This window comes from Acipenser ruthenus, chromosome 12 (genome assembly GCF_902713425.1).
Source record: "Acipenser ruthenus chromosome 12, fAciRut3.2 maternal haplotype, whole genome shotgun sequence".
NCBI lineage: Eukaryota > Metazoa > Chordata > Actinopteri > Acipenseriformes > Acipenseridae > Acipenser > Acipenser ruthenus.
Genome location: NC_081200.1, coordinates 38,550,374 through 38,564,682, shown reverse-complemented (window position 1 = coordinate 38,564,682; position 14,309 = coordinate 38,550,374). Strand labels below are relative to the sequence as shown.

Genomic DNA, 14,309 nt, shown 5'->3' with positions numbered 1-14,309 from the left:
ATTTAACCTCCTCCTCATATAACAGTGTTCAGTTTAACCACTACAGCTTTGAATAAAAATGTTTGTTTGAAAAACTGTGCATACATTATTTGTAATTCAACAAAATGTGAAAACTTTGCAGGGGGGTGAATACTTCTACAAACCACTGTGTGTATATATATCACAAACCACTGTGTGTATATATATATATTTGGAGGCTGTGTGGTCCAGTGGTTAAAGAAAAGGGCTTGTAACCAGAAGGTCCCCGGTTCAAATCCCGGCTCAGCCACTGACTCATTGTGTGACCCTGAGCAAGTTACTTAACCTCCTTGTGCTCCGTCTTTCGGGTGAGACGTAATTGTAAGTGACTCTGCAGCTGATGCATAGTTCACACACCCGAGCCTCTGTAAGTCACCTTGGATAAAGGCGTCTGCTAAATATACAAATAATAATAATAATAATAATAATATATCTCAAGTAAGCACACTCTGATTGTTAATACAATGCTCCTCCTTCATAAGGCAGCCCTTTATACTGCAGAACCAGTTATTAGGCAACATGGTCATGGCTGCCATTTGCCCCATAATGCCATACAACTTTTCATTCTTGTTATAAGTAGGACCATAAATAGAACCGTCCTTTAACCATGGTTCCTGACTATTTTTTAAAACTGAACGAGTGGGATAGACTGCAGCTTTAAGTGTTTCAATAGGGATTGTGATACTGCATGAATACTCTATAGATGAAGGCATACCCTGGAGATCCCTTTCAATCACAAAAATCTGAGCCTCAAAGAAGCTGTCTCTGAGGTATAGGAAGGTAACAGTATCCCCTCTCTTTGTTTAAAGGAGGCATCGTTCCCCCCATAGCGACACTGAAGGCGAGAAAGGAAAGTGTTAATTGTGCAGGGAGCTTCCACATGGCTGGTTAATTAATGAGGTCATTACTCGACGGCTGTATGGTTAGCAGAGAAGTGAGATTGATATTCTTCAGAGGTGGTAGCCTACTAACATTGAGCTTTCTCAGCAGCACTCTGCTGATACTGCAAGGGTACAGGGTTGACGTCCCCCAGGGATCATCCTGAATTAAAAACGTTGACCTGTGACATCACTTCCTGCTAACGCAGCACTGCTGGCAGCTCTGTAATGTCCTTGGAACCCTAGCTGTTCGAGCTGTCGATCCCGGTTTGTACCATTTTCCCAAACGTGTCTTTGTGGGGGGAGGTTCTGTGTGTTCAGAGGTAATGCTGCTGAAGAGAAAATAAGAGACCAAATATTGTTTTGTTGGTATGCTATTAACAACCCTAAATGACACCATAGGATTACATTTTAATCACTGCTATCCTTATAGCAGCTTTTAAATAATACTAAATAACAAAAAACTATGATTATTGCAATTATTGAATGCTAACACTGCATATAAAACACCAAAAAAAAATGGTTATGTTTATCACATTTTTTTGTTTTGTTTTGTTGTTATTTGGTCGTTTTTTAATAACTGCTTTCAAGATATCAGCACCATAATTAAAATTAATGAAAACTCTCAAAATCCAAATCTACTCCTCTACTCACAAAATTACATCTACAGGCTTTTCAAAGGTGTATCTTCTCTTTTCACCACAGCCTCTGCAGTGAAAGGTTTATATGTTCATTCTCAGGTCCGACTGTAAAACTTGCAGATGACATTTTTGAGGCAACTAGTCATTGGGGACATTTTCCAGCAATTTTTCCTGTGTGAAGAGTTCAAGCAACAATGTCAAATCAATGTTTATTTGAGCAACTTAGTGAAACATGCTTGAAAATGTCTCCTAAAACTAGTTGCTTGAACCATTGCCTGAAAGTCAACTCAAGTGGCCTGAAGATTTATGATCAATACATTGACCGCTTCTCTTCCATATTGATGTCCAATATACAAGAAGACTGCGTTTCAGCAATATGAGGATTCCTTTTTTTCTAACCAGCGTTTTTATTTTACTGAGAACATTTTAAAGGGGACCATATATTTCAGAACTTCCTAAATATGTGAAATAAAATGATAACAGATAATTAGAGAATTACAAAAATGGGGGGGGGGGGGGAGAGGGAGGGGGGGGGGAGATTTGTCAGCAGGCTGGCTTTATATGCTTTGATGGCTCAATTACTCTCTCGGACCCACCCTCTACCATATGTGATCCTTCGTAGGTAGGTATGGTTCTGGAGAACATATTCTGTGTCTGTTCCTTGGCTAGAGAACTTTGTTGCTGTCAGTGGAGAACCTGAGAACCATAGATCAGTCACAGTTTAAACCAGTGGACATGCTTACAGAGGCTCTTCATAATCTTGTTGTTAGAAAATAGACCTGCAGGAACGACCTTTGCCCTACAGGGGCTAGTAGCTCAATGACATCCGCTCCTGGGTGTACAGTGGCGATTGGCATGCTTGTGGAATCAGAGGAAATGTACTGACCTTCAGTTCTCCTGCTCTGTTGGGGAGAGCTGCTGCAGTACACACTTGGGGAGAAAAACAGGACAAATAATTGGAAACAGTAAAAAAAGAATTTAGAAATGTGAAACTGACACATTTGTAGAAAATCAGTTGTTTATCAGATTACAGTATACCCAAAGGTCTCTAAGAGTCTGTGATAGAAGTTTGGAGAAGATCTGTGAAATTTTAAGGCAATATCGTGTATAACGTACAGATAGACATGCAAGGGTCCACCCAAAAAAACAAAGTCTATAAAAAATAAATAGCTTTATTTTACAGCTGTTTTACAGTAAATGCCTACCAAGCATATGTCTGTCCCTTGAGCTACCAAAGAAGTATAGATTTCAAAGAAAAAGGAAAGGGATATTTGTGTCGAATGTCAGCTTTTAAATGAAGCCTAAGCAGTAGCAACATAGGTTTCCAATCAATCAGTCTTGTTTTTCTGCAACTTCCTTCCTGTCTCTTTCTTTCTTTCTTACATCTACCAATACAAAGTGAAGTGCTGCAATAATTGCTGTGTTGTGGCTTATTTGTGTTTTTTTTTTGTGTTTTTTTTATAATTACCGGAGCTCATTTGGCAAGCTGTGCGTAGTTCTGAAAATGAGGCAAGGAAAGAGAGAGAGAATATATATATATATATATATATATATATATATATATATATAATTTGCTTTGCAGTCGGCAGGTGTGTAAATCTCCAGTGAACGGGCAAGAAGACAACAGAAGGTTGATAGTCATCCATCATTCCTGACAATTTCACGGGTACAGAATCGCTTGACGGGGGACCCTGAGCAAAATGTTGGAAGAGATGGAGCGTTGTTAGGCTGAGTAAATGTACTTTGTGATGTCAAAATAAGAATCAGAATAAATCCTTTATGCTAAATGCGTCGGTGACAATGACATTGGCTGCCATATTGAGGTCATGTGACTTTTGAAGTTTCTGCTGTATAGAGAGACAGACAGTACACTTGGAGTTACTGTCTTAATGTTTGGCACACAGCTATATTCTTCATGTTTACAAACAAACCATTCAATTAAATATGGCTTTCAGATGATCCCCACCTCCGGGTGTTTTTGGCCAGAAACTCAAATTTCAATTAATGTATTTCTAGGGTTCTATATGTATCCAGTATGTAGGTGTTTATTTATCAAAAGATGTGTTGCAGTCAAGGCCCTTTTAAATGAAAACTCAAAGCCGCTCCGCTAGAATGATTCACTGGTTTAAAAAATAAAAGGCAGGCTTTCTCTTGAGACGTGAGATAGTATTTTATATTTAGAGCACGAGTATTTCAGCTGCCCAGTAGAATAATAAAAAGCAATGGCTGTCGGTACAGTGTGCCGCTCTTTATTTATATAGAATTGTAGATAGAGAGAAGGATCCTGTGTATATACATACAGGGAGTTCATATGAACATATCTATCTAGAATTTTGTACTGGTTTATCTGTCTGTTCCACCTTTTGAGTTTTTCTATCTGGTTAATTAAGAAGAAAACAGCAATAGCTACATGCACTGCAAGGATGGCAATGAGACTGTCGTAGTTTGATGTTTAGCAGCAGCATGATTAGGTGTGAGATTATAATAAAACCTTGAATGACTCACTGCTATGCAGTGGGAGTCTTTTTTTTAACCCCTGTGTTGGAATAAAGACAATATAAATTGGTCAGTTTTATCCCTCATTTTTCTACCCCATTTCAAATATTCCCAATTCGAATATCGCCTCATCTTCTGCAATCCACTTTCCGATCACGAGAACATCGACGGACGACCTTTGTACCCACTGTCAAGCAAATCAATTCTTTTCAACCTCCGAATCTAAGCAACAAATCTTGACAAGCCACTGAACCCTGGAAGTGAGGCCCTGGGAGAGCCGTGACCGGTGAACTATCCTTAGGCAATTTTCATCCCTAACACATGGGAACACAAAGCATCCCTTCCTGTATGCCATTTCCTGTTGGGTTCTGCACTGGTATTGCTGGTGGTGATGTGAGTTGCCTTGGGACACCCTCTGAAGACAAACCACCCCTGTGGTCTCCAGTCTTTGAAGAACTTCTGTTCTCCCTTCTGGAACGGGGACTTGTGTTGAATGTTTTATGATACCATGTGTGTTTATGTGTCTTATTTAAAGATAATTGCTAAATAATTGTAACAGATTGAGCATTGGGAAATGGCAGCAAGGCAATGTGTAGGATGGGGTATTGTCTGCATCATGTATGTTGAGCACGCAAAGCTTAAATGTTAGCTTAATTAAAAGCAAGAAGTTACATGTAAGCCATAAACTGCAAGATCTAAGGTCTGTGTCCGTCCGTGCGTGCATGTGTGCATTAATATTGAATGACTTGGTCTGTCTGTATGTAAGTTTATTTGGGGAAGTTTGACTCATATAGTTGGTACTGTATTTGATTGGGATTGGCAATTATTATTATTATTTATTTCTTAGCAGATGCCCTTATCCAGGGCGACATACAATTTTTACATACAATTACCAATTTATACAGGAGCAATCTAGGTAAAGTACCTTGCTCAAGGGTACAGCAGCAATGTCCCCCACCTGGGATTGAACCCATGACCCTCCGGTCAAGAGTCCAGAGCCCTAACCACTACTCCACACTGCTGCCACTAATTCCCAACCGTGCTTCTCAACACACAGGCTCCCCAGGACCAATGGATGACATATTGCAAAACCCACCTTTTTAACAAGACAGAAATCATGCATTGCAGTCAGAATGTTATATTCAACTGAGACCTTGACATTATTGCTTCTTAATCCAGTTGGTTTCTAACATCATGTTTTTTTTTCATGGTGAAACAATTCTTTTTACATGATACATTGTAGGATACAGTTCCAAATGTGTTGTAGCATGTCTTTGTGTGTTGTTACATTCATCATTTTTTGGAAAGGTAACCCCAATATATATATCAGTGCAAACACAATTAGAGAGGGCTGTCAATGTAATCTACTTGTAACTGCAAGGAGTACCCAATTTACAAGAGATGGTCTTAACAATAATGACCAGAAATCCAGGTTTATGGAGTTGGCATAAGGCCACCCATATTACTCTCTGTGGTCACTTTCTTGCTGTTAGGAATAACCCTACAGCAGCCCTGGTGTTGAAGGGTCTGCCCCTGGGTGCAAGAGCACTCAGTACCAGCTTCTACTTCCCCCCAATGCATGCCTTGTTTATTCGCTTCCTGTGGGTTGCTTGTTCATATTCAGTGGGTTGAACTGCTCCAAAACCTTTACTGACCCTCACTAAGGGATCTTCAATGGGAATGCAGAGGCACTACAATGACAATGCAATGGTCCTGTGCTAAGGTGCAGTGGTAGCACAAGAGCAGCCACAAAGCTATGAACCATTGGTAGAAGTGCACCACATTGGTAACCTTTTCATATTTCATTTGGCCAGTGGTTCCCAACCTTTTTCAGTATAGGGACCACTTTGGTGTTTGGATTATTCCCACAGACCACTTGCAAGATTGCAATGTTGCAAAACAGCATTTTTAACCTCATTTTTTATGTGTATATATATAAGTACATGTAAAAAGTAAAGTATTTCTATAACTTACCTTACTTAATGAGGTCCCTGGGGTTGTATGTTTACTACCAATTCATCAAGCAATGTTGTCATTTTGCGCATTGAAAGTTGCTGACGGCAAAGTTCCTGTTTTCTTTTGTTTAAGTCCAGTGTTTTGTTTTTTTTCACATTCTGAATGCTTTGTAGATAAATGGCGTCTTAATTTTGCAGGTTTAAGAGCTTCATTTGACAAAACCTCCTAACAAATAACACACTGGGGCTTTGGGTCGTCCTCGGATCAAGTAAATGTAAATACCAGTTCACAATATTCTGGATTGTAAAATTTATGACACACAGGCTTTCATTTCTTAGAGGTGGCTGAAATTTGTAATTTCCTGGTTTGGTTAATGACGGCATCAAGAACAGACTGTACACATTTCCAAAGGTAGTGTTAAGAGAATTTCCTTTTCACATATAGTCTTGTGATATATAAAACCTAGAAATGAAACCTGAAATCGATCATTCACACTATGGTACAGTTCACAAGTCAAGCAACAATTATAGCCTCTTTTTGTTTCACATTAACTTCTGTTACTATCAGTGGCACTGGAACAATTGTTAAAGTGGAGGTGCTGAACAAAACTGTAACCCCTGTAAATGATGGAAGCCATGCAAAGCCACGGGGTGCTCCCGCACCCCTAGCTCCAGCGCCCCTGATTACTATATGCAGCTAACCTCTCCAAAAACGTATAATATGGAATTAATAGGAATACTCCTATATCCATGGCAATACTGTATTTTATATTGTTGAAAAACTGTGGTTAATGTTTTATTTTATTGAAATGTTTTAATTTAGTCATTCCCGCCGAGTTAGGAATATTAAATTCAGTGTGCTACTTTTATGCAGAGTGAAAAGGCTGGAGACTTTTTTTTTTTGGGAGTTTTTTTTCCCTGAACAGTGAAAGCAAGCAGTAGAATTAGAGCACAGATTAGAAAGATTTCCGTGAATACTTTTACTGGCTAAAAAAAGAAGTCTGTAATTTTGACAAGACAAATGTTCCCCTTTATAATGTGTAACAGTTATTTAGTTAGTATTTGTTTCACATAGAAAGCTGCTGCAATTAATGGCGGCTTTAAGGGTGATGTTTGGTATTGCATCAATGGGAGCGAATATAAATTATAAACACACGTGTATTAAAAGAAAACAGGGGGGGGGGGGCGGCAAATGCAGGCTATATACATATCTTATTATATATGATGTGGTTAAAGCTGTTTGTTGTGCTGCTTAGTGAGATTGTGTAGAAATTGGTTTATGCAAGAACAGCTTAACTGAATTTTGGGAGTTGTTTGCCGACCACCTGGAGTTTACTGACGGACCACAGGTTGGGAACCACTGCGTTAGACCAATGGCATTACAATGTCATGAATCAATGCAAACTAGAAATCATTTGCAGTACCATGTTAGCATATCAGTACAAGTGTGCAATGTGTGTTTCAAATTCATTGTGTTACCATGACTGGTAATGCGGAGGTTAATTCAGCGTGGTACAATCAAATTACTGTATAATACACTTACTGTCCAAATGCTCTACTACCGAATCATTGTGGTAACAGGTGTGTCTTGTCATGGTTTTTGCCACTATAGTACATATGTGGCTTGTCACAATGTGTTACACCTGTCAGCAGATTTGATCCATCATGACCTACTTGGCCTTATCTCCAGTTGTGTTGAGTTGTGCTTTCTGCTAGTGGTTTTCTACAAACAGTGCTATTTCAGGAACATCAAGCAGTCTTGATAGACAGGTTGGTGAACGCAGGAGGAAACTAGTATCCCAGGCACCCACTGTCATGGCCTCTGTGAAGTCACTCAGATCCTTCTGCTTTCTCTTGATTTGTTTCTGAATAGCTGCACACAACTCTCACAAACCTGACATAGTTCTTATTTCTGTATAAGAAGGCTACCCACTGGCTTCTCAATCATAGTGGTCTTGAAAGCAGTGGTCTTCTGCATGTCTTTATTCATGTCACCATGTACAATAAATGCAGTAAAAACTACAAGTTTTAGTTGCTAAAGTGCAGTTGCTAAAGTTTCTCTCACATGGTGTGTACTGTTCATCAGTTGGATGATAAGCCGTCACAAGCAAGCTTATCAGCTATGGATCTTATTGCACTGTGGGAGGTATTCATAGGACTGCAATGCACTTACCAGCATACTAATATGCTTTAGGAGTATGTCCCTGTTTGAATTATACTGTGCATTTTGTGTGATTTATTGCCTTGCCTCAACAGCTCAATATAGTTGTACTGTGTATAAAGAAAAAAAAAATACAAAAAGTTTTGTAACGTAAAAAAATAATCAGTTTCAGACTGGAGTAAAACACTTGGAGGGTAGTTTATATTGTAGAAAATACAATGTACTGTTTCTGTTGAAAATGTTATTAACTCTTTCATACAGTATAGAAATGTAGAATATCGTATAGGGCACAGTGTGACCCAATAAGTAGCGTGACAGTATGCATGTGTGGTTGTGTGTGTGTAGTTGTGTGTGTAGTTGTGTGTGTGTGTGTGTAGGCATGTCATTTCTGCACATTTCGGCTGAAAATGTACTGAACTCATTCAACACTGCAGTCATGTCTGATTACACCCCTGGCCTTCCAGTACAGTTTCTTCCAGTACAGCATCTTCCAGTACAGTATCTTCCAGTCTCTCTAACAAGCCCCCGGGTGCTGGGTCCCTCTACCAGCCACTCCATGGCTCTGTTAAACCCAAGGAAAGGATTCAGTTTTGGATTCGGACCGAATACCTACTTTCTGAGCAGGGTTCGGATTCGGCTGAATACTTAGGATTCAGTGAACTGAATCCGAACTTAGGTTACAGTAAACCAACCTTTTTTTTTTTTTTTTTTTTTTTATCATGATCTATTGCTATTAGCAGTATCTTTGAGACTTTCCTTATGCAATACTATCTTTTCTGTAAGTACTGTATGTGCATACATAGCCAAAAAATATGTTTGGGGATGTAAACAATTGGACTATAAACAATGTTTCCTTTATGACACAGTGTACAGTAGGCTTAACAATTGAATAATTCAGTATGCAGATGATGAATTATGTTCTGGGACATTACAGATTTAACATCTTACGGGATTTGCTGTATATTTGTTGGTACAAAATATTACTTAATTTTAATTTCATCCTGAAGCATTTTAGGTAGACGCAGTGTTACTTAAACTGTACACATAACGGAGATAAAGGCATTAACTGAAATGTTTGTCTGCTTGATTTTCTTTCTTATAGTTTTATCTCAAAATTGAAGAAGACGTTGACATTATAGTTCTAACCACAGAGAATGCATGAATCCTAACAACTAAAAAAGACAATTTGAGCATCTAAACAGAATAGAGATAGAGAGCGAATGTGTTTTGCCTGAGGAAAAGCTGAAACTAGGTTGGCAACAGATGTCCAGGGCAGTAAAGAGTAATTGAAATGCCAACAGCGATGACCTTATCTGCTGACTACAGGAGCCTGCTGCCAGTCTTAACATCAGTTTAATGTCATTTTACCTGGGTCTAAATCAGGCTGCCACAATCCCTCTTTTCACATTGGGGGGATTAATAGGATTTTTTTCAGCATCATACACTGTAGTCCACCATCTTGTCTTGTTAGATTTGTTATTAGCTCAAATTGAATGGATAGATGTACAGTATGTGTGCGTGCATGTCTGGCTTTTTTTACACTGATGAGAATACTATTTTTTTTTTTTCAGGGTTGGTTACAGTAGTATAGTCATCTATTTCTTGTCAAACCCTTTTAATATCACATCAAAGTGATTGAGCAACAATTATGACAATAAGCGTAGTTGACTTCATCAATGGAGCAACAACCTGGTGAAATAGGCATTAAAACACGGTACTGAGACAACAATTATGCCTGTTCTGTTATGGAACTATACTAGTAGTTCTATTGAATTGATTACAGTAGTGTTCATTGATAAAAGTTATTTTCAATCAGTACGATCAGTAATTAAAAACATAAGAGAGCTGTATGCCTACACGTTGCAGTCTTCTGTATGCTGTACTGGGCTACCATACTTGTCGGAATGATGTACAGTACATTTGAGTATTATTAAACAATTTGGTTTTATTTTATACAGCGATATCTAGTGAGGTGGAAATCACTTGTATATATATACATATGAGTGATATTACTGGAGTGTAACCATTAACACAGAGATATTATCAGGAGCTTGTCTCCTTGACTCCCATTAAATTCTGGTCAGGTTATCGGTCATAATAAGTGAAGGATGACAAAAACAGCATGTGACATTAAGCATGCATGACTGTGTTGGTTTGTTAATTTGAGCAGCATGCTTAAAAAAATAATTATCTGATCTTCTTGTGACTTCATGCATTAATAAATGTCAACAAATGGGTGTCCGTTATTTAAGCCACCCACAAACATCCAGTATGGATCTGGCTCCAGGGAACGTGTGTGTTGAAGAGGTTCTAAATCTCATTGCTAACAGCTGCTGTGTTCTTCTTTCTCAGAGGGTTATATTTAACATTGTGAACTTCAGCAAGACCAAGAGCCTCTACAGAGATGGGATGTCTCCAGTGGTGAAATCAACCAGTCGACCAAAATGGTAGGGAGAAACGTTCCATACCTACTTTGTAGTCTGACCTGAGTGACTTCTTAAAGTTATTCCACATACTCCTGCCTGGACACTGTACTCCATGATACAGCCTTAACTTTTCTTGTCAGCTTGTGTACAAGGTTCTGTAGTTAAGTTGATGACTGTGGGATTGCAGGTATATAGGCCCTGTGGCTGGTTACACTGACGTTTGTCAGATATTGTGGTCTTATTTCTCACACTGGGACAATTACACAGGGTAGAATTAAATCTTTCGATTATTTTTCACGTGTATCACTTCTCTTGCCATTCCTTGGGCCCTCAGGTTGCACTCAGCAGGTATCGGAGTGGAATACACAAAAAATAGCCAAATAACCGTATATTACTATTATTAAAAACATATAATAGTTGTATAATACAGTGTTCTGTGATGAAAATGTCATACAAGGGGCCATATGAAATGAAGGATTAGTTTGATGTGTTTTTTTATGATACGGACCCCTGGTTGCCTGAGCTGTTGAAGGGAATATTATCATTTACTAAGACATAAAATACCTCCTGTGATTCCACTGCCAGGAATCGTTCATTGCTGCCTTTTTTCTTGTAAAATTGGTCATTACTGTTCCCTTCCAAATAATCCAACTATTAGGCATTGAATTCTGTTCATATTTTGGAAACCTGTAATCCACAAATTCTCTGCATTTTTATATATTTCTAATTACATATTTTGTGGATACTTGTACTTATTATTGAATAAGGGAATTATTTTGGCATTATTTATCTTTTTTTGAAAGACTGTATTTGCATATATATTAATTATTTAAACTCATTATAATGCAGCAAAGAATTAAAATAAAGAATGTAAAATCACCCAATGTCATTAAAAGAAATAAATAAAATAAAACAGCTTTTAATGCTGGTTAAGTGTACGGGGAAATAAACCTATTTTTTTTTCAGTTTTCTCAATATATCAGAAGTCAATTTTGTTGAAAAAGGATGTTATTTTGCTTCGACGCCATTCAACAACAGTAAAGAAAAATGTCATTTTTATTTATTTATTTATTTATTTTTAATTTAGTCGTTGCCAATTATTTTTCTTATTTTCACCCAATTTAGAATGTCCAATTATTTTTAGGCTCAGCGCACCACTACCACCCCTGCACTGACTCGGGAGGGGCGAAGACAAACACATGCAGCCACTTCAGAGCTACAGCGTCGGAGGACAACGCAGCTCTGGGAAGCTTACAGGCAAGCCCTCAGGCGCCCGGCCAGACCACAGGGGTCGCTGGTGCGCGGTGAGCCGAGGACACCCAAGAGTTCCAGTGGAGCACACTTCTACCTACAAATGTCACTGGCTGTCATCAAATGCTCCGGGATCGCTAATCAAACACAGGCATGCTCCCCTACCACATTCACTTTGTGTGCATCGATGTGAACAAAAGGATTCGGCTTACTCTGACAGGGCGACAACATCTAAAGAGAGTGGAGTGTTACCACTCCTCTTATAAATGATTCCTGTCCTTCCCAGGCTCATAGACCAAGCACTAGTTTTGACACTTCATTCTGTGGCAGAGGTTCGAAGTGTGCAAAGAAGGTCTGGGCCAATGCAAGCCAAACGTGGATTGACTGTGAAAACCTACTTTTAGTTATGTTTTACTATGAATGTTTTAATATGAATCTTAACTGCTGTTTTTTCTTCAAAAAAGCCACATTTGAAATTATTTAGACCCTTACAATCAAAGTCTTCAGTCGGAAGAACGTGTGCATTTCATTGAATTGTAACAAATGTTTTCTTCTCACAAATTATTCAGAATGCCCTAAAACGTTTGAAGCCATCTGCTAAACTACATTTTGAAACTGAGTGAAATGCTTTTGAAGTTTCTGTCAAGGTCTTTGACATACATGCATCTTCGGTTTTATGCCTACTGTTTAAGATACTTACTTGCAAGAATTTGAGAACACAAGATAACATGTAATGTACTTCCATGTATAGCTTGCTGTTTAACCATATTAAGATGGTAAAGCGTCTTAAGAATGGCTGATAATTGTAATATGAAGCATAATTCATAATAACCACTGTGCTATATCTTAAACATTAACCGAAGGATGCCGGCTTAGCAACGGAAATAGAAATACCATTGAGCCCTGGCAATCATTATGCAATCCAATTCTTCCTCTTTTCAGAGTTGCACATGCCAGAGTCTGAAAACATATAATTCAGAAATGGAGACAGTTTGGAACAACTGGCAGGCTGACTCCAGGCTTTCAGCAAAATACTAGTTTTGGGTCCTAATAAAAAGGCCAATAAGTGTATTTATAGCACAACTATGTTTTAAAACAAATTAACATTTTTGTTGGTTTATTTATCAGCTGAACTTGCTTTTAGCTTCAAATTTGAAAACCATGTCTCTATCCACAGTCTGAATGTTATTCCCCTTTTTCATATCCCGTTTAATACTGGGGGCTATATAATGTTCCCATCTGACAGGCAGGAATCAGATTAAATGATATTGCCAAGTACAGGGATCCATTTTGAGCCTGCTGGGTTGATTAATTAGAGGAGATAGAGTACGATATTTACACTGAATTACAGCAACCAGGTTACGCCATGTGATAAATGGAAAGCTGGCATTGGGGTTGACATCATTATTGTACTGCTAGTGTATTTTGACATTCACAATCAAAATTATATCAGGCAAATAACATGCAGTGAATTCCACTTAGTAGGTTTTGACTGTTATTAAACCAGAGAGATTCGAGGTGTGGGGCCCAGTGTGGCTCAGGGGATGTGTGTGCTGGTAACAGCTGTAACTGTGTTGTGAGTGTTTGTGTACATGTTTTATTTGTAGAATACTGTGTTTCTTGTTTAAATGTAGCCTGTTATAGAGCTGAACCAGTTGTAAGACAGGCTGCCTTTTGGCCCATAATTCACTTGCATTCCCATTGTTATATTAGGAACAGGACAGAATATAGCCTAGTTAGTACATTCTCCCAACTATGACTCCTGATTGCAGCATTATAAAGGTAGAGCATTGTGCATATGTAACATCTCAAATGCATCCATAATCCATTGGGGTACTATGCTACCATATCAGTTACCACTGTGTTATATTTGTTTCACATCTAATTTATTGCCTTTAATGCAGTGGTCTGCTAATGGTTCTGCTGTTTAAGGTGCTGGTCCAGAGTTTTCTGAATTAGGTTGTCCAAGTCTACATATTGTACCTGTCTATGCAGACTGTAGGAAAGTTTTCTTTCACTACTGCTGGCGCTCGCTTCAAGGTCTTGACCTTCTACAACAGAGGCCACCTAGGGATTATTCATTTCTTAGATTGATAGAGCGAAGCATTACTAAGCATCTTTTCCTAATTCAATTAAATAATCAGTGTGCGTAATGCAATTTACTATGTGACATCCCGGGCCGTTCTAATATTATGTTTGTGTTGTATCTGGAGGGAGCAAGCATGAGGCTCATTGACAGATGCTACTGTAAAATCCCGGGTCAGGGTAATCTAAGGAGACATTAGTAAATTGCTGATACAACCTCCGTGTGTATTCAGTTGTCCTTTTAAAGAGCCAACTGTGCAGCTAATTAACATCTGTACATGTGTCCCCAGGTTTTGGGAACTTGGATGATTCTAGCCTCAATGGGGGACAAAAGGAAATCTTCTATTGTTGGGCTTTGTTATCCATGTAGATGCAGTTCTTATTGGCTGGTGGTGCAG

At 38.6% G+C, this 14,309-nt stretch overlaps 1 protein-coding gene across 1 annotated transcript in view; it reads left to right on the top strand.

Annotated features, from left to right (window-relative positions):
* Positions 1-14,309, top strand: part of LOC117417292 (cytosolic carboxypeptidase 6-like) — a 279,068-nt gene that overhangs the window by 87,041 nt on the left and 177,718 nt on the right. Inside the window, exon 4 of the mRNA XM_034029328.3 lies at positions 10,502-10,596. Within this exon, the coding sequence (XP_033885219.1) occupies positions 10,502-10,596 (95 nt within the window). The remainder of the gene's footprint in view (positions 1-10,501; positions 10,597-14,309) is intronic.